At 45.8% G+C, this 24621-nt stretch overlaps 1 protein-coding gene across 1 annotated transcript in view; it reads right to left on the bottom strand.

Annotated features, from left to right (window-relative positions):
* The window catches only part of coq2 (coenzyme Q2 4-hydroxybenzoate polyprenyltransferase), a 53030-nt gene extending 28859 nt beyond the window's left edge, over nt 1-24171 (bottom strand). Inside the window, exons 1-4 of the mRNA XM_078544442.1 lie at nt 23815-24171; nt 23080-23246; nt 8197-8318; nt 5192-5277 (exon numbers count right to left, since the gene is read on the bottom strand). Of these exons, the coding sequence (XP_078400568.1) occupies nt 5192-5277; nt 8197-8318; nt 23080-23246; nt 23815-24043 (604 nt within the window). The 5' untranslated portion in view covers nt 24044-24171. The remainder of the gene's footprint in view (nt 1-5191; nt 5278-8196; nt 8319-23079; nt 23247-23814) is intronic.
* Between the last annotated feature and the right edge of the window lie 450 nt (nt 24172-24621).

The raw sequence follows: 24621 nt of genomic DNA, 5'->3' as shown, positions 1-24621 counted from the left end.
GAAGGTAGTCACACTGTGGGACTAACTTCTCTAGGGAGAGGATTTCCGATCATTCATTGTAACTTTGGCAAAAAATAAAATTGAAATCCCAGAAAAACAGCATAAAGGGCTTTTACCATAAAGGCCCTTTATAGAAATCCTATGGCTTAAGCGCTTCTGGAAATAATTTTGAAATGACTGACATTTCTCAGGATTTGAGCCGAGGCCATATAATGCGAACTGCTTCCTCCAGTGATTTCACCAAACATAATTGGATAAGCAAGACATCCAAATATATGTGAAGTACATGCGGAGTTCTTCCTACCTCCAAGAAACTGTTACCAGAGAGGATATTATTGATGATAAATGCCACACTTGTATGGAAACTTTTTTTTTGTCCAAGATACTGCATGTGGGGCTTCCTGCTCCCAGTGCTCAAGTTGGGATCCTTCTGGCTAACTGCTTACAGCCAGCCTTCCAGTCACATGCTGTAAATGATCTATAGGAGAGCGACTGACAATTTACTAGCCAGCCTGAAGTCTTCAAACACCCATACAAAAAACAAGATGTTACTAAAATTGGAAATACTCAGCTAATCAGACTACATCCAAGAGATGAAGGGGTGGTTAATGTTTTAGCTTGACAACCATTCAACCATTACAGATGGCTGACCACCACCTTCTGAAAGGCAATTAGGGATGTGCATCAAATGCTGGCCTAGCCAACGGCACCCAAATCCTGTGAACAAATTTTAAAAAACATTTGTCTTGGACTCTGACGGAAGGTCACAACCTGAAACATCCATATATCTGGGGCTTCTAGGGAAAAGCAACAGAAAGCTTAAAAAGCCACACAAAGGACAACAATTTTCCACTATCTACTGAACTGTGCCCCACCCTATGTGGAACAATTGATCCAGTGGCCCTGCTGTCATTAGGAGTGCTGTATCAAGGAGCCACTGAGTGGGCAAAGGAGAAAGAAGCAGCTGCATTCCTGCGGTCTCGTTGATTGCCTAGAATGGATATTTTGTTTACTAGCTGAATTCCCAAATTAATTAGTGTGTGTGTGTGTGTGTGTGTGTGTGTGGGGGGGGGGGGGGGGGGGGGCACAGTTCAATTGAGGGAAGTTTAAAAAATCAAAAATCGAGAGAGCAGAGGTGCAACGTAGTGAAGAGGTGAACGATAACAAAGCGTGACAGGAAGGGGCAGAAAATATAAGCAGAAGAGTGCAGCAGAAATTAGAACCAGAATGAGTAATAATGGTAAAAAGTCAAAGCTTAAGGCTCTTTACCTGAATGCATGCAGCATTTGTAACAAGATAGATGAGTTGACAGCACAAATAGAAATAGATGGATATGACTTGATCGCTATTACAGAGATGTGGTTGCAGGGTGACCAAGACTGGGAACTCAATATTCAAGGGTATTCAATGTTCCGGAAAAATAGGCAAAAAGGAAAAGGAGGCAGGGTAGCTTTGTTAATAAAGGAAGGTATCAGTGCAGTGGTGAGTAGTGATATAGGTGCAATAGATCGTGACGTGGGATCAGTTTGGGTGGAAATAAGGAATAGGAAGGGGAAGAGGTCACAGGTGGGAGTCGTCTATAGGTCCCCGAAGAGTTGCTTCACCGTAGGGCAAAGTATAAATCAGGAAATAATGGAGGCATGTGAGAAGGGTGCTACAATTGTCATGGGTGATTTTAATCTGCATATTGACTGGGCAAATCAGATTGGCAGGGGTAACATGGAAGAGGAATTTGCAGAGTGCATCAGGGATTGTTTCTTAAAGCAATACGTTGCAGAACTTACCCGGGAACAAGCTATTTTAGATCTAGTAATGTGTAATGAGGTAGGATTAATAAGAGATCTCATAGTTAAGGATCCTCTAGGGGGTAGCAATCACAACATGGTGGAATATATATAAAAAGAGAGTGGCTAAAGTGAGCATGGGTCCCTTGGAAGATGCGACTGGAAAATTGATAACGGGGAACAGGGAAACGGCAGGTAATTTAAATCAATATTTTGCATTCTTCACGGTGGAGGACACTATAAACATTCCAAAGATATCAGATAAGCAAGGAGCTAATGGGAGGAAAAATCTTTTAACAGCCTCTATCACGAGGGAGAAAGTATTTGAGAAGCTAATGGGACTAAGGGTAGACAAGTCACCAGGACCTGATGGCATGCATCCAAGGATTTTAAAGGAAGTGGCGGCAGAGATATTGGAGACATTGGGTGAAATATTCCAGAACTCACTGGATTCCAGGAGGGTCCCAGTGGATTGGAAAACTGCTACTGTGATGCCCCTGTTCAAGAAGGGAGGGAGACAAAAAGTAGGAAACTATAGGCCAGTCAGCCTAATATTGTCATTGGGAAAATGCTACAGTCCATTATTAAGGAAGAAATAGCAGAACATTTAGAAAAGCTTAACGCAATCAAACAGAGTCAACATGGTTTTGTGAAAGGGAAAGTCACATTTGAAAATTTGTTAGAGTTCTTTGAGCATATAATAAGCAGAGTTGATAAAGGGAAACCGGTAGATGTAGTGTATTTGGATTTCCAGAAGGCATTCGATAAGATGCCACATAATAGGTTATCGCACAAGATAAGAGTTCATGGTATTGGGGGTAATGTATTAGTATGGATTGAGGATTGGTTAATATACAGAAGACAGACTCAGGATTAATGGATCTTTTTCAGGTTGGAAAGACGTTACTAGTGGAGTGGCACAAGGATCAGTCCTAGGGCCTCAATTATTTACTACTTATATTAATGACTTGGAGGAGGGGGCAGGGTGTAATGTATTCAAATTTGCTTACCATACAAAAATAGATGGGAGGACACGTTGTGATGAGGACATAAGGAATTTGCAAGGGGATATAGACAGGTTGAGTGAATAGGCAAAAACTTGGCAGATGGAGTTTAATATAGGAAACTGTGAGGTCATGCACTTTGGTAGGAAGAATCAAAAGGCAGACTATTATTTAAATGGAGAGATACTCCAAAAAAGTGCAGCACAGAGGAATCTGGGTGTTCTTGTGCATGAAACAAAAAGTTAACATGCAGGTGCAGCAAGTAATTAAAGTGGCAAATGGAATTTTGGCCTGTATTGCTAGGGGTTGCAGTTTAAAAATAGGGAAGTCTTGTTGCAACTGTACAGGGTGTTGGTGAGGCCGCACCTGGAGTACTGTGTACAGTTTTGGTACCCGTATTCAAGAAAGGATGTACTGGCATTGGAGGCAGTTCAAAAAAGAGATTCACTAGGCTGATTTCTGGGATGAAGGGGTTGACTTATCAAGAACGGCTAAACAGATTAGGCCATCATTCATTAGAGTTTAGAAGAATGAGGGGTGATCTTATTGAAATGTACAAGGTTCTGAGGGGGCTTGACAGGGTAGATGTTGAGAAGATGTTTCCACAAGTGGGGGATTCTCGAACTAGGGGACATAGTTACAGAATAAGGGGACACTCATTTAAAACTGAGATGCAAAGGAATTTCTTCTCTCAGAGGGTGGTGAATGTCTGGAATTCTCTACCCCAGAGAGTTGAGGAGGCGAGATCACTGATAGTACTTAAAGAGGAGGTAGATAGATTTTTGAAATATCGGGGAGTTGAGGGCTATGAGGAGCTGGCATGAAAGAGGAGTTGAGGCCTGGGGCAGATCAGCCACGATCTTATTGAATGGCAGGGTCAGTTTGAGGGGCCGGAGGGTCTACTTCTGCTCCTATTATTATGTTTCTTACAGGGACAAAAAAAGGAATTAAGTTGAGACCCAGGGATCCTGAAGGGATGCTGATATTGCCTAAGTTGAGTCTTGGTTGACATGCTTTGGGCCGCATGTATTTTCCTAGCGTTTTATAAATGTCTCTAGCTTCGGCAAGCTGCTTGAACAAGCTCCTATAGGATGTCATCTCCAGCTAATGGAAAGCCTGGGAACCTTAAACTCTGCACTGTTTAATGCATTCTGTAAACTGTGCTTGGTGATGGGGAGCTACTGAAACCGAACTCGCTTGGTGCTTTGGTGTAAAGAATCAGACAGATAGGCTCAGGAATGTCACTATTCAGAACTTTTGGCCGCTCAGCACCAGCAGTATCATTTGACTAACAGGCAGATTAATTTAAATGGTCAGAAAGAATGTACAATGCCTGCCCAAAATTCCAATATAAATTGTCAGTCATCAAGGCTCCATGCTAGTAGCTCAATATCAGAAAATTACCCTTTGTGTGTTTATACTCTAGAGTATGCTGTTATAATTCAACTAAAACAAAGCAGAATGAGACTCAACTGCATGTCACATTCTCAACATAAAATTATACTTTTTTCTTTTGGAGTCTTTAATTTTATTAAATTTAGAAAAAATTTTAATTCTGTAATACATTGACACCTTTACTTTTAGGTTAGACGATAGATTTGGAATTCAATTTGGACTTAACAAGGGAGTCTAAAACATAGAACATGCTTCCATGTATCTCTACTGCAAATACGGTTTTCCATTGAGACAGACTATAGAAAGTCAAATAAAACTCCTTTGTTGATCATAAATTACAAAGTTAATATACGTCGTAAAAGTCCACTAAACACATTTGGATAAGAGAATTTGACATCATACATAGGTGTGGACAAAGTTCACCCATTTACTGATGTATCTGTAATTCTTTAACATTAACAAGTTAAACACTTGGGTGCAGCTCCAGTAAAACCACATAAATGAATTCTGGAGAAGGAAGTGCTTTCAATTTAAAGATACTATCATTCTATGTCCTTGTATTTGCAATTGTTTATTCTTCTACCATGGGAAAAGTCACAAGTTAAATCACGCCTTGGCAGCTTGGTAGAAATGCATCATATTGGGTTTTGAATGTCAGGTCTCCTAGTGTCACTGACATACAAAGCAAATCATTCACAAAGTGGCTTCCAGTGAAGGAATATGGATCTGTCTTCGCCTTGGTACATAAAGTAAATCCTGGAGTTGCAGAATAATGAATTAAATTCAATCTCAGTTTATTGAATTTTTAAATTGCTTGGGACTTCATGAAGCTATTCACTTTAAAACACAACATATAATTCAGAAATTGAATAATAGGTGAACTTTATTTTTTTAAATTAAAAAAAGCATTATCTCTATTTCAGACAATTTATCTACAGCTGTGGTTTTTAAAGAGTTACTTATTTCCTGGAAGACGAGCTACTAAGAAATTACAAAGTCTTTACACACCCAGAATTAATTGTGGCCAGTACGTTAGTCTCTTCATCAGGGGGTAAATGACCACCAGTCCCAGTGACGCAGCTCCGAGCACAATGCTGTCAATAGAAAGAAATAGGCATCTTAGCAAAGTATACTTAGCAAAGTATAAGATTACTAGAGCCAACTGAATTTATACTGGTTTTTTACTAACAGCTTTTAGATTGTATTTATGGAAAGAACACTCACTTTCACATTAATCTTTCTGGGGCTGTTTGTGGCATTTCTCCAGGCTTTCTGCCAAAGTTGTGCTCCAGGCTTTCTGCCAAAGTTGTGGCAGATCAAGGAACCCATGGAAAAATTCTGCCCCATTAAATTTTTGGTGCTGCACAGATTAAGTTTAATGCATTATTCATCTTGGCTAACATTAAAAACAACAAAGTCCAAAGTAGATGAAATTATTCAAATCCAAAGCACTTAAGTTGGTACATGAATAGCAAATGCTCCTTTTTCCACACAAGTCTTATCCAATAGGTTTTATAAAATGTTAGTTATCTTTACATCACATTACACTGCAGGTGATTTTAAGTTTTCAGAACAGAAATTGATGCACTCTATTTATATAGTTGTATTGTTCAAGTCCATGATTTAATTAAAGTAGATGTAAATTCAGTTATAGAAAGAGGTGCTGTCGATTACTTTGCTTGATCAGTACTTAATTCACCAACCTAAATACCCATCCCCTTCAAAACTGGCTGCAGTGTCTAAAACACAAAGCACGACAAAAACTCAAAGGCTCCTCCTTCAGCACCTCCCAAATCCATAACTTCCACCACCTAGAGGACAAAAGAATCATGTACTTGAGATAAAAACCTCCAAGTCGCATATCATCTTGACTCAGATATATAATCACTGTTCCTTCATTGCTGTTGCAGTGAACTCCTCACCTCACAGGTTACGGGAACACTTTCACCATACATAGTGGTTCAAGAAGAAGGATCACTACTGTCTTCTGAACAGCAACTAATGGGCAATAAAAGCCAACAGCTCCTATATCCAAGGACTGAATATGAATAGCTGAGAAACATGTGCAGCAATGTCCTGAGTCTGGGATGATTAGCCCCAACAGCACAACCAACTTTCCCTGTGCTAGGCATTACTCCAGCCACTGAAGAGATCCCTATTGACTTCAGTTACTAGGGCTCCTTCAGGCTATATTCTGAAATTAAAATTAAATTACTAATTCCTTGTTTGTGTGATGACTCTACATATTGTAAAATAAATAAAGCTGTCAGTACCAAAATTAAACATTACTGTTGTTAACAGGGAGATACTGCCCTCTTCAGGCCTTTTAAAGGGACAATCTTAGAATTTATTTATTTACAATGTTATGTTCCAGATATTACAGCTACTTAAACTGAGGCAAGTTGAAGAGTAAGGAGGAAAATAAGTCTCAAGCCCCACACTGCAGCATGCAAGTTACACTTGGCTAAATAATGTCTCACTCCTAGATTTGCGATCTAATTTGCTAACAAATGAGTTTGTACATCTGCTGTTCTAGAAAGGAGTCCCACTACAGCACATATTAGCTAAAAACGATTGAAAAATAATAATAAAAACAGAAAATGCTGGAAATACTCAACATGTCATGCAGCACCAATGAAGAAAGGATCAGATTTAATGGTCGGAATTTTATGGGGTCTCTGGTGACGGGCCCCGGAGGCGGGAAGGCGTGGCAGATAGCTCAAACACAAATGAGCCACTTAACTGACTAAATAAGCCACCTCCTGCCTCCGTGAACATTTTGACAGCAGGCCGGGCTGGCCATCCGCCATCTACAAGGCACAAGTCAGGAGTGTGATGGAATACACCCCACTTGCCTGGATGAGTGCAGCTCCAATAACACTCAAGAAGCTTGACAACATCCAAGACAAAGCAGCCCACTTGATTGGCACCACATCCACAAACATTCACTCCCTCCACCACTGACACACAGTGGCAGCAGTGTGTACCATCTACAAGATGCAGGAACTTACCAAGCCTCCTTCGACAGCACCTTCCAAATCCACGACCACTACCATGTAGAAGGACAAGGGCAGCTGACACATGGGAACACAGTCACCTGGAAGTTCCCTTCCAAGCCACTCACTATCCGGACTTGGAAATATATTGCCATCCCTTCACTGTCGCTGGGTCAAAATCCTGGAACCCTCTACTCAACAGCACTGTGGGTGTACCTACACCATATGGACTGCAGCGATTCAAAAAGGCAGTTCACCACAACCTTCTCAAGGGCAATTAAGGATGAGCAATAAATGCTGGCCTAGCCAGCAGTGCCCACATCCCATGAATGAATAGTGGGGAGACTGCCAAGTAAACTTTGGTGGCCTCCGAATGGGCTCGAAAGGTGGGTAGCCTCCTAATTGGCCACTCTTTGTCAACGAATGGGCTCCCCGACAGCAGTGGCAGCACCCTCTCCCAAACCAGGGCCTGCCTGACCAGCTTCAGTGTATCTGAGCCCCAGTTATCTTACTTCAAGGGCGCATGTCCTAGATGCACTTTTGTCCTCCAAGTGTAACCCTAGCAGTGGCCACTGCTTCCTCTGACTGTCCAGCAGCTCTTCAGAGCAGGGTGCCATCCTTAATTAGTGCTGGCAACAGCCGCTTAATTGGCTGCAATGAATAAAACGCGATCCCAGGTCCTGCTGCCTGCCGACCTGGGTATTCCCCGCCTGCTTTTGGCCCCAGGACCCCTGCTGCCTCCAAAGTAACCCAGCCAACATTTCAGGTCTGTGACTTTTCATCACAAGTAAGGCCACAGACCTGAAAGATTTGACTCCGTTTCTCTCCCCACAGATACTGCCAAATATGCTGATAATTTCCAGCATTTTCTGTTTTTATTTCAGATTTCCAGCATCCACAGTATTTTGCTTTTGTAGAAAAACAGTTTGTGTAATTCTCTAACACCATCAGACTATCAAAATATGTGTCAACATTTCTCGTATTCCACACATAGAAACAGGTGTTAGCTTCACTTGCCTGTAATAATTTAAGCATAAGAGAACAGCAAGTGCCAAACTCAGCTGACCGCCCAAAAACACCAGGGCCTGCAAGCGACTGACTTCTCCAGCAGCTATGGGCCGATTTTCAGATCTTGCAACCTATTCCAGAGTCAGAGAAAGACATGACAATTAACAAGGATCCTTGAGACGAGATTTTAAAGAGAGCACAGGAATTAAAGACATTAATATTACAGTAGTCAACACTCACTTAAACACCAAAAACAGAAAATGCAGGGAATACTCAGCAGGTCAAGCAGCAGCCATGGAATTCAGGAGAGAAAGGAACTCCCTTTTTCCACCCTACAATAACACCCCTCCACCTCAAATTCTTTGTTCCTAATTCTAGCTTTTTGCACAACCCTCCCAACCCCTGCAGTAGTAAGAAAGGGGCTCAGAAGATCAGGAAGTAGAATCAGTATGGGGAGAGATTAGGAATAACAAGGATTGTAAAACACTGGTGGTAGTAGTTATAGGCCCACCTAATAGTAGATATACCATTAGACAAAGCATCTAGCAAGAAATCATGAGGAGTCTGGACAGGGTAGATAGGGAGAAACTGTTCCCACTCGTGAAAAGACTGAGAACAAGAGGGCACAGATTTAAAGTAATTGGTAAAAGAAGCAAAAGTGACATGAGGATAAATTTTTCACACAGTGAGTAGTTAAGGTCTGGAATGCACTGCCTGAGAGTGTGATGGAGGCAGGTTCAATTGAAGCAATAGTTAGCTAAAAAGGAAGAATGTGCAGGGTTACGGGGAGAAGGTGGGAGGATGGCGACAAGTGAACTGGTTAGAGAGCTGGTGCAGACACAATGGGCTGAATGACCTCCTTCTGTGCTGAAATAATTGAAGCTTGTAATAAAATCATGGGGGACTTAAATCTTCATTTAGACTAGACAAATCAAATGGGCAAAGGCAGTTTGGAAGATGAGTTTCTAGAATGCTTTTGCAACAGCTTCAGAGAACATTGTGGCATGAACTAGTAGCAAAACTATTTTAAACTAGTTTTGTGCAATGAGGCATAGTTAATTAGTAATCTCATAGTAAAAGATCCTCTTGGAAAAGCGATCATAAAACAACTGAATTCCATATTCAATTTGAGCAACATAACCAGAGTTCAAAACAAGAAACTTAAACTTAAAGCCAAATACATAGGTATGTGGGGAGACTGCACACCCTCCTGGAAGGAAAGGCAGCCAACAACCAACACAACGGAAAGAGGCCACCCTTCAGCCACAACACACTTAGCATGGGCTAAACAAGGTAACAATGGGACTTCTGCCCCTCAGTGGGTGAAGTCCATCCTTGAGAATTGTTGGCCAAAGTGGCCAGCAGCTCTGGCAGTCCTAGCAGTGCCCCCAATGCACACAGGCACCGACGCGCCCCCCACCCCGCCTCCTTGAATGAGTTGCACCCCCTCTCTTATTGCCGTTTTTCATCTAGGCCACAAAAAACAGCCTGCCCACAGCAACCGTATTACAGCATGGGCAGCTATCATCTTGGTCGATAGACTTACTAACAAGGCTAATTGACCCAGTGGGGAGGGGAGGGGGGTATGTAAAATCCAGCTCATGGTTACATGGTGACCAAGGCTGGGACCTAAATATTCAAGGGTATTTAATATTTCAGAAGGACAGGAAGAAAGGAAAAGGAGGTGGGGTAGCTCTGTCAATAAAGGATGAGGTCAGTATAGTAGTGAGAAATGATTTTGGCTTGGAAGATCAAGATGTAGAATCAGTTTGGGTGCAGATAAGAAATAGCAAGAAAGGAAGTCACTGGTGAGTAGTTTACAGGCCGCACCTAACAGTAGCTACAATGTGGGATTATGTATAAATCCAAGAAATAATGGGAGCTAAGAAAGGTACAGTAATAATCATGGGAGATTTTAAACTTCATATACATTGGACAAATCAAATTGACAAAGATAGCCAGGAGGATGAGTTTAAACAGTGCATTCAGGACCGTTTGTTAGAACAATACATTCTGAAATCAACCATGGAGCAGGGTATATTCGAGCTGGTAACATGTAATGAGACAGGATTAATTAATGGCCTCATCGTAAAGGATCCTCTTGGCAACAGTGATCATAACATGGTAGAATTTCACATTCATTATGAGGGCGAGAAATGTGGGTCAAAGACCAATGTCTTAAACTAACTTTGGTTATGCAACTCTGACATTTTAAAATTCTCACCCTTGTTTTCAAATCCGTCCATGGCCTCTGCCCCCCCTAACCTGGTAATCGCCACCCTATAACTCTCCAAAGTTTCTGCACACCTCAAATTCTAGCCTCTGGACATCCGATATTAAATCACTCCACCACTGGTGATCATGACTTCACTTAGCAAAGTCCTAAACTCTAGAATTCCCTCCCTAAACCTCTCTACCGCTCTTCCTCATTTATGACCTCATCCTCACCAACCTACCTGCCGCAAATGCATCTGTCCATGACAGTATTGGTAGGAGTGACCACCACACAGTCCTTGTGGAGACGAAGTCTCGCCTTCACATTGAGGATACCCTCCATCGTGTTGCGTGGCACTACCACTGTGCTAAATGGGAAAGATTTTGAACAGATCTAGCAACTCAAGACTAGACATCCAGGAGGTGCTGTGGGCCATCAGCAGCAGCATTGTACTCGAACACAATCTGTAACCTCATGGCCCGGCATATCCCCCGCTCTACAATTACCATCAAGCCAGGGGATCAACCCTGACTCAATGAAGAGTACAGGAGGGCATGCCAGGAACAGCAACAGGCATAGCGTAAAATGAGTTGTCAACCTGGTGAAGCTATAACATAGAACTACTTGTGTGCCAAACAGCATAAGCAGCAAGTGATAGACAGGGCTAAGCAATCCCACAACCAATGGATCAGATCTAAGCTCTGCGGTCCTGCCACACTGAGTCGTGAATGGTGGACGACAATTAAATAACTCACTGGAGGCGGTGGCTCCACAAACATCCCCATCCTCAATGATAGAGGAGCCCAGCATATCAGTGCAGAAGATAAGGCTGAAGCATTTGCTACAATCTTCAGCCAGAAGTGCCAAGGGAATGACCTATCTCAGTTTCCTCCGGAGGTCCCTAACATCACAGATGCCAGTCTTCAACCAATTCGATGCACTCCACGTTTTATCAAGAAACGGCTGAAGGCACTGGATATTGCAAAGGCTATGGGCCCTGACAACATTCCGGCAATAGTACTGAAGACTTGTGTTCCAGAACTTGCCGTGCCCCTTGCCAAGCTGTTTCAATACAGTTACAACACTGGCATCTACCCGGCTACATGGAAAATTGCCCAGGTACGTCCTGTACACAAAAAGCGGGACAAATCCAACCCGGCCAATTACCGCCCCATCAGTCTACTCTCCATCATCAGTAAAGTAATGGCACGGGTCATCAACAGTGCTATCAAGCAGCACTTGCAAAGCAATAACCTGCTCATTGATGCCCAGTTTGGGTTCTGTCAGGGCCACTCAGCTCCTGACCTCATTACAGCCTTGGTTCAAACATGGACAAAAGAGCTGAACTTCTGAGGTGAGTGTGACTGCCCTTGACATCAAGGTAGCATTTGATCAAGTGTGGCATCAGGGAGCCCGAACAAAGCTGGAGTCAATGGGAGATCATGGGGGAAACTCTCAGCTGGTTGAAGTCATACCTAGCTCAAAGTAAGAGGTTGTTGTTGTTGGAGGTCAGTCACCTCAGCTCCAGGACTTCACTGCAGGAGTTCCTCAGGGTAGTGTCCTAGGCCCAACCATCTTCAGCTGCTTCCATCATAAGGTCAGAAGTGGGGATGTTCGCTGATGATTGCACAATGTTCAGCACCATTCGCAACTCCTCAGATGCTGCAGCAGTCCATGTCCAAATACAGCAAGACCTACACAATATACAGGCTTGGGCTGACATGTGGCAATTAACATTCGCACCACACAAGTATCAGGCAATGACCATCTCCAACAAGAGAGAATCTAACCATCACCCCTTGATGTTCAATGGCATTACCATCACTGAATCCCCCACTTCAACACCCCGGGGGTTACCATTGACCAGAAACTGAACTGGACTAGCCATATCAATACTGTGGCTACAAGAGCAGGTCAGAGGGTAGGAATCATGTGATGAGTAACTCACCTCCTGACTCCCCAAAGCCTGTCCACCATCTACAAGGCACAAGTCAGGAGTGTGATGGATTACTCCCTACTTGCCTGGATGACTGCAGCTCCCACAACACTCAAGAAGCTTGACACTGTCCAGGACCAAGCAGCCCACTTAATTGGCACCACATCCATAAACATTCAAACCCTCCACCACTGACTCACAGAAGCAGCAGTGCATACCATCTACAAGATGCACTGCAGGAATTCACCAAGGCTTCTTCGACAGCACCTTCCAATCCCACGACCACTACCATCTAGAAGGGCAAGGGCAGCAGATCGATGGAAACACCATCACCTGGAAGTTCCCCTCCAAGCCACTCACCATCCTGACTTGGAACTATATTGCCGTTCCTTCAATGTCGCTGGGTCAAAATCCTGGAACTCCCTTCCTAACAGTACTGTGGGTGTACCTATACCATATGGAGTGCAGCAGTTCAAGAAAGCAGCTCACCACCACCTACTCAAGGGCAACTAGGGGTGGGCATAAATGCTGGCCCAGTCAGCGAAGCCCACATCCCATGAATGAATAAAAAAAAATGGCGTTACTTAAAATCTACACTTTGACCAAGCTTTTGGCCAATTACCACAACCAGTGGTTAGGGTTCACCCAGGTGGCACAGGTTTGACTCTCGGTATGAGAATGAAAATTTTGCGTTAGACATGGCTCAGTTGGTAACACTGCTCTGAGTCACAAGGTTCTGGGTTCAAGTTTCACTCTAGAGCTTGACAAAAATCTAGGCTGATACTCAAGTACACTGCTTGAGGGGGTGCTGCACTGTCAGAGGTGCCATCTTTCAGATGGGACATGAAATTGTGATGTCATCTGCCTGTTCGGGTGGATGTAAAAGATTCCACAGCACAACTTGGAAGAGCAGGAAATAATTATCCACCAATCAACATCACAAAAAGCAGATTTTATCTGGTCACATTGCTGTCTTGTCTGTAGAAGCTTGCTGTGTGCAGATTAGCTGCTGCAGTCCCTACATTACATTACTGCACTGCCAAGAAAAAATACTTAATTGGCTGTAAAGCACTTTGGGATGTCCAGTGGTTGTGAAAGGTTTTTTTCTAAATGAAGTGCCTAGGGATGTTTTTCAACATTAAAGGGGTTATGCTAATATAAGTTCAAGAGACCGATGAACTCCTTGCACTTGGTGCTGATGTGAATATGTGGGGGGAGGGGTTTAAGGAAATAGTTGGTGGCTCATATATTAGAAAAATGTAAGTGGCACAGATTCCACAAAACATTTTAATGCACTGACTCAAAGGTCCTCCCACCAAGCAAGGACTATTTCCTGGGTTTTTCCCTGAAGGCAAGCTCTGTGCTGGGGCCGGGGAGGCGGTTGCGAGGTCATGAAACTTGGAGGAACAGATCTCCAAAATGTCCTGGAGAATTTAACTGCAAGATTGCTTTTAATTGTTTTCTGTGGGTTGCTTCCCAAAGGCAGCCTGATTGACAGGTTGGAAGCCCTTTGGGTGGGAATCCTGCTTCACAAGGCCTTGGCCAATGTGAGCAGGTTGGTGTATTGGGGGATTGAGAGTGATCGCAGGGGTTCCCCATTTACAGTGGGGGGGGGCGTGGGGTTGAAAGGGTTGGTGCTACGATGGCTCCAGGCAGCAGACACATCAGAGGGGCTCGGTTACTGAGGGAAGCACTCCTGCAATGTTTTCTTTTCTTAATCTCTCACTGTTACTTCTAGTGTCCCCCTGTGGATCTATCCTTATCCCCCTTTTTTATTTCTCATCTACACATTGCCCCCTCAGCAACATAGATCAAAAAACACAGCTTAGTACAGGCATGTAGGCTCACGACATCCAGCTCGAACTCGCCACCACCTCTCTCACCCCTTCCCACTGTCTCTAAATTGTCCAACATCCAGTATTGGATGGGCAGAAATTTCCTCCAATTAAATATTGGAAAGACCAAAGCCATTGTTTTTGATTTCCATACAAACTCTCCCTGGCAAGTGTCTGAGGCTGGACCAGACAATTCACCACCTTGATGTCATACTTAACCCAAGATGAGCTTCCGACCACATAACCATACCATCATTTATACTGCATATTTCCACCCCCATTACATTGCCCATCTCTGCTCTATACCTCAGCTCATCTGCTGCATTCGTTCCTCTAGACTTGACTAAGCTCTGCTATCCCTGTTCTTACTTGGACCAAATTGTGTTCATTCATTAGCTGTGCTTGATGATCTACATTGGCTTCAGCTAAACAACACCTCGATTTTAAAATTTTCAACTTTGTTTTCAAATATCCATGGCCTCGGCCCTCCTCAACCTCCTTCAGCTCACAACTATCAGAGATACCTGTGCTCCTCTAACTCTGGCCTCTTGATGGGCACATCTTCGGCTACCAAGCCTCTAAGCTCTGAAATTCCCTCCCTAAACCTCTTCACCTCCCTTTCCTCCTTTAAATCACTCCTTAAAACCTGCCTTTTTAACCAAGTTTTTGGTCATCTGCCCCAATATCTCCTAACATTGCTGTCAAATTTTGCTTTATAACACTCCAATGAAGTGGGGGATATTTTATGTTAAACGTGCTACTGAAATACAAATTGCTGTTGTTGCTCCTCCTGACCCTTACCAGTGCTGTAAAGGCATTTCTTCATGGATTCAGTCCCTCTTAGCTCTAAGCTGCCGAGTTTCCCAAGGCTTGCAGCCTCAATTTAATATTTAAATTAGGGCAGTCAAACTGACGGCCCACCAAATGGTTTTGTGCAGTGGTAAGCAGAAGGGTCAGGGAGAGTTGTGGCAGGAAGCAGTGAGTGGGAGGGTCAGAAAAAGTTGTGGAAGGAAGTGGTGAGCACAAGAGTCAAGGAAGGGAAGCAACAAGTCGGGAGGATCAATGGCAAGTGGGAGGGTAAACAATGAGTGGGAGGGAAATGGTGAAGCAGTAGTTTGTTTTTAAAAAGACTGAGTATGCTCAGTAGCTGCACAAAAAAAATTGGAGGCAGCACTATTTAGGAAATGTCCCTAATTTACAAACCACGCAAAAAAACATACTATTAGAATTTTCTTTAAATGGGGGAAAGCTAATACAAGGGCTGAAATCAGAGTAGACTTCTTTCCAAGGACAATTACCCACACCTAGTAGACTTTGGTTTAAAGATACCACGCTAAAGACCGATGGTAAGGGAGCCATTTTCCACCCTCCTTCCAGTTTCGCAATCGGGGGAAACCGTGGCTACCTGGTCTACGCTGGGCAACCCAAGCATTGTCGCTCATGCGGCAAGGCTGGCCATGTGGCGGCCAACTGCAGCGCCTCCCTCTGCAAGATCTGCAAACAGGAAGGGCACCAGACAAAAGACTGCAAACAGGCCAAGTGCTGCAACCTGTGTGGCGAGGCAAGTCACCTCTACAGGACCTGCCCCAAACGCTGCCGTACTTACGCACAGGCAGCCAAAGCCGACCGGGGGAAGCAGAAGAAAGGTTCCGTGTCACTCCAACCACCAAGGCCCCCAGGGAGCTCAACGGGACAAAGGAGGACACAGAGAGAGACAAGGTGGAGAAAGAGATTGAGGCAACAGAGAGCCAATCAACAGCACTACCCCCTGAACCTCCCAGTCCTCAGGAATCAATGGAGGAGGAGGCAGCAGTGGAAAAGCAGCAGGGGGAGTGGCGGACGGTGAAGAACAAGAAAAGTAAGAGGGAGCGAAGAAGAAGCAAAGGCGTTTCCCAGAGAAGCGGCAAGAGGCGTCTCCCATCCGACACGGATGACAAGGGCAGCAGCTCTTCGGATGATGAAGTGCCAGAGCGGCACCGACAGAAGAGGCGGCAAAGCTCCAGGGCGTTGGAGGACGAGACACCCGAGCTCCAGAAAATTGGAGACAACAAGGAGACCAGCGCACCCCAACTTTGCCTGCAACCTGAGGAGGCCAGTGCACCACAGCCCCTGGAATCTGGGAGCAGTGAGGCAATCATCGCACCCCAGCTCCAGGAAGCCGGGAACAGCAACACCCCAGAGGGGGTGAGTTTTGGAGAAGCTTCTCCAGCAAAGGTCATCTCAAAACCCGCTCTCCACGTGAACCTCCAGATGCCACTGGAGCAGAACACGGCCAAGGAGATCTACCTAAGCCCATCCAAAGTGAAGGAATTTGAGCTCACGACGGGTATGAAGGAGCAGACTAAAGGTCTGGGACTCTCAGAGACAGTGGGTTTGGTAGGAGAATAAATGCTTTAAAATGGGTTTAAAGATTGTATCCATAAATGTGCGTAGCATTAAATCTACTACGCGATGTGTTGCGACCTTGGACTACCTAGCCAAGGTCAAAGCTGACCTGTTGTTTCTGCAGGAGTGTGCGATACCGCACCTCAGCTCCTACAGGCAATGGTCACGATGGTGGTCCCACGGGCCATCGATCTGGTCGGGCGGAAACGACTCTCGTTCCTCCGGCCTGGGTATTCTGCTGCGGGGAGGCAACTTCACCGTCTCCGAGGTCAAGGAGGTGGTGGGCGGGCGACTCCTCGTAGCAGACGTAATGTACAAGAACGCTCCACTCCGGTTAATTAACGTGTATGGCCCGGCACAAGGGGCTGAGCGGCTGGAGGTTTTTCAGCAGCTCCCACTGCTGCTGGCGACCTCCAGGCCGGTCATTCTGGGCGGGGACTTCAACTGCATCATCGATGCGGCTGGACGATCCGGCAGGGCCGGAAGCAGATTGGACGCTACGTCCAGATCCCTGATGGAAACAGTTAAGGATGCCAAGCTGCACGACGTCTTCAGCAACCCTGCAGACGGAGCGCAGCGTAGATACATCTGGTCGCGGCCAGACGGGTCCATTCGTTCCAGGATAGACTTCCTGTTTGTGTCCCGTGCATTCACAGTCAGATCCACCGACGTCAAGCCGGTGTTCTTCTCTGACCACTGCCTCCTACTGGCGGACTGCCACTTGGAGGAAGACCTGAGGGTGGGCAGGGGGGCATGGAAGCTAAATGTGCAACTGCTGACCCCAGAGAACATTGAGGAGCTCAAGAGGGATTACAAAGGTTGGAGAACCGTGAAACCCCTCTTTGAGTCCCTGACACACTGGTGGGAAGTGATCAAGGGAAGCATCAAGAGGTTTTTCATCCGCAAAGGCACCCAGAAAGCTAGAAAGGAACAGAGGGAAATGTCCCGACTCCAGGAAAAGATGCAGAATCTGCTCCGGCTGCAGTCGATGGGGGTCGATGTCAAGGAGGAGCTCCAAGAGGTGAAGGGCCAGCAAGCCTCGCACTTTGCCTCGGAGGCCTCCAAGATCATCTTCCGTTCCAGAGTCCGCTCCGTGGAGCAGGATGAGACGTGCTCACGTTTCTTCTTCCAAAAGGTACACAGAGAGCGCTCTGTGATCAGCAGCCTGAAGGAAGAAGACGGCTCAGTAAAGTCATCACGGTCCGACATTCTGAGGATCAGCAAATCCTTTTATGCCGGACTGTATGACGTGAAGCCCACGGACAGCACGGCCTCCCAGTCCTTCCTGTCCTCTATCACGGAGGTCTTAGACCACAGTACGCGGGAGAGCCTAGACAAACCGCTAACTCCTGACGAACTGACTAAGGCCCTCGAGTCCTTCGAGAAGAGTAAAACCCCCGGAAGCGACGGCCTGCCGGCGGAGTTGTATTCGGCTCTGTGGGACTTGATCGGCCCAGACCTGCTAGAAGTGTACGAGAGTATGCTCCTGGCCGGCAGCATGTCAGAATCCATGAGGAAAGGCATCATCACCCTCATCTACAAGCACAAGGGGGAAAGGGAGGAAATTAGAAATTGGCGACCCATTTCACTGTTGAATGTGGACTATAAGATTCTGTCCAAGGTCATCGCCAATCGGGTCAAATCCGCTCTGGAATTGGTGATTCACCCTGACCAGACCTGCTCTGTGCCAGGCAGGAAGATCTCTGACAGCCTGGCGCTGCTCAGGGATACGATTGCCTATGTACAGGACAGGGGTGTGGATACCTGCCTCATCAGCTTGGATCAGGAGAAGGCCTTTGACAGAATATCGCACACCTACATGGGGGATGTGCTCTCCAAAATGGGCTTTGGGGAGGGAATTCGAAATTGGATCCAACTGCTCTACACTAACATCAGTAGCGCAGTCTCAATCAATGGGTGGGAAACAGATAGCTTTCCGATTAAATCTGGAGTCAGGCAGGGCTGTCCTCTCTCGCCTGTCCTTTTCGTGTGCTGCATAGAACCCTTTGCCGAGTCCATCAGGAAGGATCCGGGCATAAGAGGAGTGACGATCCCAGGCAGTGGAGGCACTCAGGTAAAAGCCTCCCTGTACATGGACGACGTCGCCGTCTTCTGCTCGGATCCGCTGTCGGTGCGCAGACTGATGCACGTCTGCGACCAGTTCGAACTGGCCTCGGGAGCCAAGGTAAATCGTGGGAAGAGCGAGGCCATGTTCTTTGGGAACTGGGCTGACCGATCCTTTGTCCCCTTCACTGTCAGGGCTGACGGCCTGAAGGTGCTGGGGATATGGTTCGGAGGGACCGGGGCATGCGTTAGAAACTGGAAGGAGCGAGTGGCTATGGTGAAAAGGAAACTGGGCATGTGGGAGCGACGCTCCCTCTCCATTGCGGGTAAGAACCTGGTCATCAGGTGTGAGGTACTCTCGCTGTTGCTGTACGTGGCGCAGGTCTGGCCCATTCCACACTCCTGCGCGATGGCGATCACTCGAGCCATCTTCCGCTTTATCTGGAGGTCGAAAATGGATCGTGTCCGCAGGGACGCGATGTACAAGCCTCTAGATAAAGGGGGAAAAAACGTGCCCAACATCGCCCTCATACTGATGGCCACCTTTGTGTGTGGCTGCATCAAGCGGTGCGTAGACCCTCAGTACGCAAACACCAAGTGTCACTACGTGCTGAGGTTCTACCTGTCCCTGGTGTTGCGAAGGATGGGTCTGGCCACGCTGCCGCGGAACGCTCCAAGTAGTTGGACCGTGCCGTACCACCTGTCCCTGGTGGAAAAATTTATGCAGAAAAACACCTTTGACCACAAGTCCATCAGGCAGTGGTCAGCACGTAACGTCCTAGAGGCCCTGAGGGAAAAGGAGAGGGTGGACCCTGTGGGATGGTTCCCCGAGCAGACTGTCAAAGTCATTTGGCAGAATGCCTCATCGCCAGAACTTTCCAACAAGCACCAAGACGTAGCTTGGCTGGTGGTGAGAAAGGCCCTCCCCGTCAGATCCTTCCTACACGCCAGGAGTCTCACCCCCTCTGCACGTTGCCCTCGAGGTGGCTGTGGTGGGGAAGAGACCGTTGTTCACCTCCTTGTGGATTGTGCCTTTGCAAAGAAAGTCTGGAGAGAGATGCAGTGGTTGCTGTCGAGGTTCATCCCGAGCAGTTCTGTGCTCTACGGGCTGTTCCCAGGGACACACACCGAGACAAACATCAACTGCAGCTGGAGGATCATCAACTCGGTGAAAGAGGCGCTTTGGTCTGCCCGAAACTTGTTGGTCTTCCAGCACAAAGAGTTGTCCCCGACCGATTGTTGCGGACTGGCACAATCCAAAGTCCAGGACTACGTGCTGAGGGACGCACTAAAGCTTGGGGCAGCTGCCGCAAAGGCGCAATGGGGAAGGGTCGCTGTCTAAGACCTTTCTACCACAGCGCACCGAGAGACTGGGAACTGTTTAGAGCCCCTCGGGCTGTACAGATCAAAATGAAAGGCTGTAAATGATTGTAATATTGTTTGTACTGATGCACCTGGTGATACATTTTGTAAAAGTTTAACCTGGATTGTACCCTTGTAATGTTGTTTTTGAAATGGTTTTGAATGTGATTGAAGATTTTTATGAATAAAGTATATTTTTACAAAAAAAAAGATACATTCAATGTTTGGAAATGCCTACTTGTGCAAAAGTACATTCTCCACTTTGTATTACATAAAATCTCAATACCAATCTTCGCTGAGTGACAAAATCACTTTTTCCATAAGATCATCTGCTTCGTCTGGTCGCCACACAGATAGATGCAAATATAACTGCTCTTATAATTAGAGCATTTGTCCAGTATTCACATTAAACTTATGTATTATTTATATATTTTGTTTCTTCATTTTTGTAAATTTTTTTGGACCATCAATTCTTATTTGTATGCATGTGCTTCATATATCTTGTTACTATGTACAAGTGATCATATTTCATTTGGGTTTAAAGATATTCATTTTAATATTGCACCCTGTGGGTGCATGCCCAAGGTAAAACGTGGCCCTCTTGTGTTTAAGTTGGACAGCCCTGAGTTAAATGATCAATCAGCATCCCGTGAGCAGATTGATCACTCGCCCCCTCATCTCATTTCCCTTAAAACTAGAAGTGGGCAGGTATGAGGTTGGTTGGGCTCCTGATCTGGATTTGATTGCATTTTACCCTCTGACATGATCCCAATCCCACCTGTTTTGGGGCATTAAGGTTCAAGTCCTCAGAATACCTACAGTATGCCTAACTAATTTTCTAATGTTCAATTTGCTTAAATTGGTTACCTATTATAATGTAGAAACAATTTATGGTGTTTGTTTACAATGCCAACAACTTATATTTATATAGCATCTTTAACGTAATAAAATGTCCCAAGGCATTTCACAGGAGCTTAATAAAGCAAAGTATGATACCGAACCACAAAAAGGTCAAATGACCAAATGGTTAGTCAAAGAGATAAAAGCAAAATACTACGGATGCTGGAAATCTAGAACAAAAACAAAAATACCTGGAAAAACTCAGCAGGTCTGACAGCAACTGCGGAGTGGGATACAGTTGATGTCTCGAGTCCGCATGACCCTTCATCAGAACTAAGAGATATAGAAATGAGATGAAATATATGCTGGTAGAAGGGGGTGGGACAGGAGAGCTCAATAGAGGGCCAGTGATAGGCGGAGGCTAAGAAGAGACTGCCAAAGATGCATAGACAAAAGTCAAAGGGGTGTTGATGGTGGCGATGTTATCTAAAAGATGTGCTAATGGGGACATTAAGGGAAGCAAGCTAGTGGCAGATGGCCCTAGTGCGGTGGGGTGGGGGGGAAGGGGTCTAAATGGGCTAAATGGTGGTGATGAAACAATAGATCAAAATAAATTTTAAAATAGGAGGGAAAAGAAAAAAATATAGTGTATAAAAAATTATAAATTATTGGAAAAGGGGGGATCAAAAAGGGGGTGGGGATGGAAGAGAGAGTTCATAATCTGAAATTATTGAACTCAATATTAAGTCCGGAAGGCTGCAAAGTGCCTAGTCGGAAGATGAGGTGCTGTTCCTCCAGTTTGCGTTCAGCTTCACTGGAACATTGCAGCAGGCCAAGGACAGACATGTGGGCATGAGAGCAGGGTGGTGTGTTGAAATGGCAAGCGACAGGGAGGTCTGGGTCATGCCTGTGGACAGACCGAAGATGTTCCGCAAAGCGGTCACCCAGCCTGCGTTTGGTCTCCCCACTGTAGAGGAGACCGCATTGGGAGCAGCAAATGCAGTAGACTAAATTGAGGGAAGTGCAAGTGAAGTGCTGCTTCACTTGAAAGGAGTATTTGGGCCCTTGGACGGTGAAGAGTGGGGAAGTAAAGGGGCAGGTTTTGCACCTTCTGCGGTTGCATGGGAAGGTGCCGTGGGAAGGGGTTGAGGTGTAGGGGGCGATGGAGGAGTGGACCAGGGTATCCCGGAGGGAACGATCCCTGCGGAAAGCCACCGGGGGGGGGGGGGGGGGGGGGTGAAGGGAAGATGTGTTTGGTAGTGGTATCATGCTGGAGTTGGCGGAAATGACGGAGGATGATCCTTTAAACGTGGAGGCTGGTGGGGTGATAAGTGAGGACAAGGGGGACCCTATCATGGTCCTGGGAGGGAGAGGAAGGTGAGGGCGGATGCGGAGATGGGCCGGATACGTTTGAGGGCCCTGTCAACCACCATGGGTGGAAAACTTCGGTTAAGGAAGAAGGAAGACATGTCAGAGGAACTGTTTTGGAAAGTGGCATCAACAAAACAGATGCGCCCTTTATTGAGCTCTCCTGTCCCAACCCCTTCTACCAGCATATATTTCATCTCAATTTCTATATGTCTTAGTTCTGATGAAGGGTCATACGGACTCAAAACGTCAAATGTATCCCTCTCCGCAGATGCTGTCAGACCTGCAGAGTTTTTCCAGGTATTTTTGTTTTTGCTTAATCAAAGAGGTAGGTTTTAAAAAGTTTTAAAGGAAGAAAGCAAGGTAGAGAGGTGGAGAAGTTTAGGGGGGGGTTATTCCAGAGCTTGGGTCCTAGGCAAATCAAGGTGTGGCCACCAACAGCAGAGCAATTAGAATTGGGATGCATAAGAGGCCAGAATTAGAGGAGTGCAGAAATTTCAGATGGCTGTGGGGCTAGAGGAGATTAGTGGCACGCACAAGCCGGAATTTGAAAACAAGGGTGAGAACTTTCAAATCAAGACGCTGTTTGACTGGGAGTCAACATTGGTCATCAAGCAGAGGGGTGTTAGGGGAATAGGACTTGGGGCAAGTTTAAGACGGGGGTAGCAAAGTTTTGGATGACCTCAAGTTTATGCAGGGTAGAATGTGGGAATCCAGTCAAGGCAATTCCCAAGATCTCATACACCCTTTAAATTGAAAGATTACTAGGTTAACATGTAATGAGAAAAATGAGGGATCCTATACTAAATCGAAAATTATTCTCATTAATGCCACTTCTAGAGTAATAAATAGTTGACATAGGAATGTGTCCCAGTGGGGAAAGTTACCTTTCTGTCAATGTCTTTATCCCACATGTCATTGATTGTACACCCAGCTCCTCTCATCAGTATTGCCCCCGTTCCAAAAAGTGCAAGCATGGACAGATCTGGAAGACAGCCTGGTTCTGATGCTAAACTGATGCTCCAGGTGCAAGGCAAATACAACAACCAAGTCCCTGAAACATTAAATTGTAACAGATTAAACCTTTGTGCACCAGTACCTTGCACAAGTCATGCATTGGTGTAAGATATGAACTGGTTGTACAAAACCAGTCTGAATGCACAAAATGCCTTAGAATTGTTCAAAAACAGAGAATCAAATTACCAGAAAACCTAGTTTAATGAAAGGTACATGCCCAAAATTAATCATGTCCTTTCTCTTTACAGATGCTGACTACCCTGTGTATATCCACTATAAACACTTCGCCCATTTCTGCATGATTTTATATTCTCAACAATTTATTGACTTGGAATAACTCGCGGAAGCGCTAATAAAATTGGACGTCACTTGCACCATGGACTTGCAAGTGATTTGACAAAACTTGCACTTACTCCCGTCTATTATTAATAGGGATTTTCCAAGGAATCTACAAGCAACAACGCGCAGACTGGGATTCCCTAACATCAGTTCAGAGAGAGTCGCTGATTGACAGGTGCCAGCCTCAGGATCCACTCCAGTACGCGATGCGGCCAGCAGACAAACACCGTCTCCAACCCCGCCCCCCGGTATTCTGGTTGATTTACCGATGGGTTTGTCCAGTCGCATCAGTTTAAGGTAAGGCTGCACCGCCAGCGGCGCCGATTCCACCAGTCCCGCTGCCGATAGGCCGCTGCTACACCTGAAGTCCCCACTCGACAGCGCCCGGACATAGCGAGCCGGCGCCGTCAGTGCGGCCGTTAGCCAGCAGCTCCTCGGCGCCGCGAGCGCGGTCAACAAGCGACGCGAGGTCGGCCTCAGCAACAACAGCGACATCTCGCGCGGCTCCCTCCACTCTTCTGGCGACGGCACGTCAGGACGGGGAGGGAGCGGCTGTGGAAGGTCCGAGCTCCTGCTGTTAGGCCCAACGTCAGACTGCCCTTCGTGAACGAAAGAGCATGCGCGGCTACAGGCATGCGCATGCGCGATTTTGGAACCTACCGAACAGAATCCGAGTACTGAGCCAGTGCAATAAAGGTTTTGAGAAAGAAAGAGAGTTGGAAGCTCGTGGGATCATGTTAGAGGAGGTGGAAATGATGGAAGGCGATTTGGTGAATGTGGAGGCTGGTAGTTAAAGAAAAAAGGGAACCTGTGATGGCTGCGAGAGATGGGGGAAATTAGGATGATTTGTCAAGAGTTTATTCTATCATGGTGGGAGAATGAGAAAAATGGAGGTGGCATCATAACAGCATATGCAATGGAGTAATTGGAGTAACATAATGCAGTTTTTGTAGAAGGAGAGATGGGAGGAGGAATAGTCCCAAGTATGTGGTGACTATTCGTCCTGGTTTTGCCGGGTCAATCCTGGTTTTTCATTAAACACTCTCTGTCCCGACAGTTTAATAGCTCAACTA

The sequence above is a fragment of the Cetorhinus maximus genome, chromosome 1, assembly GCF_964194155.1.
Source record: "Cetorhinus maximus chromosome 1, sCetMax3.hap1.1, whole genome shotgun sequence".
In the NCBI taxonomy this organism is placed as follows: Eukaryota; Metazoa; Chordata; class Chondrichthyes; order Lamniformes; family Cetorhinidae; genus Cetorhinus; species Cetorhinus maximus.
Note: the sequence above shows the minus strand (reverse complement) of the source record. Positions and strands in the feature narration are given on the sequence as shown.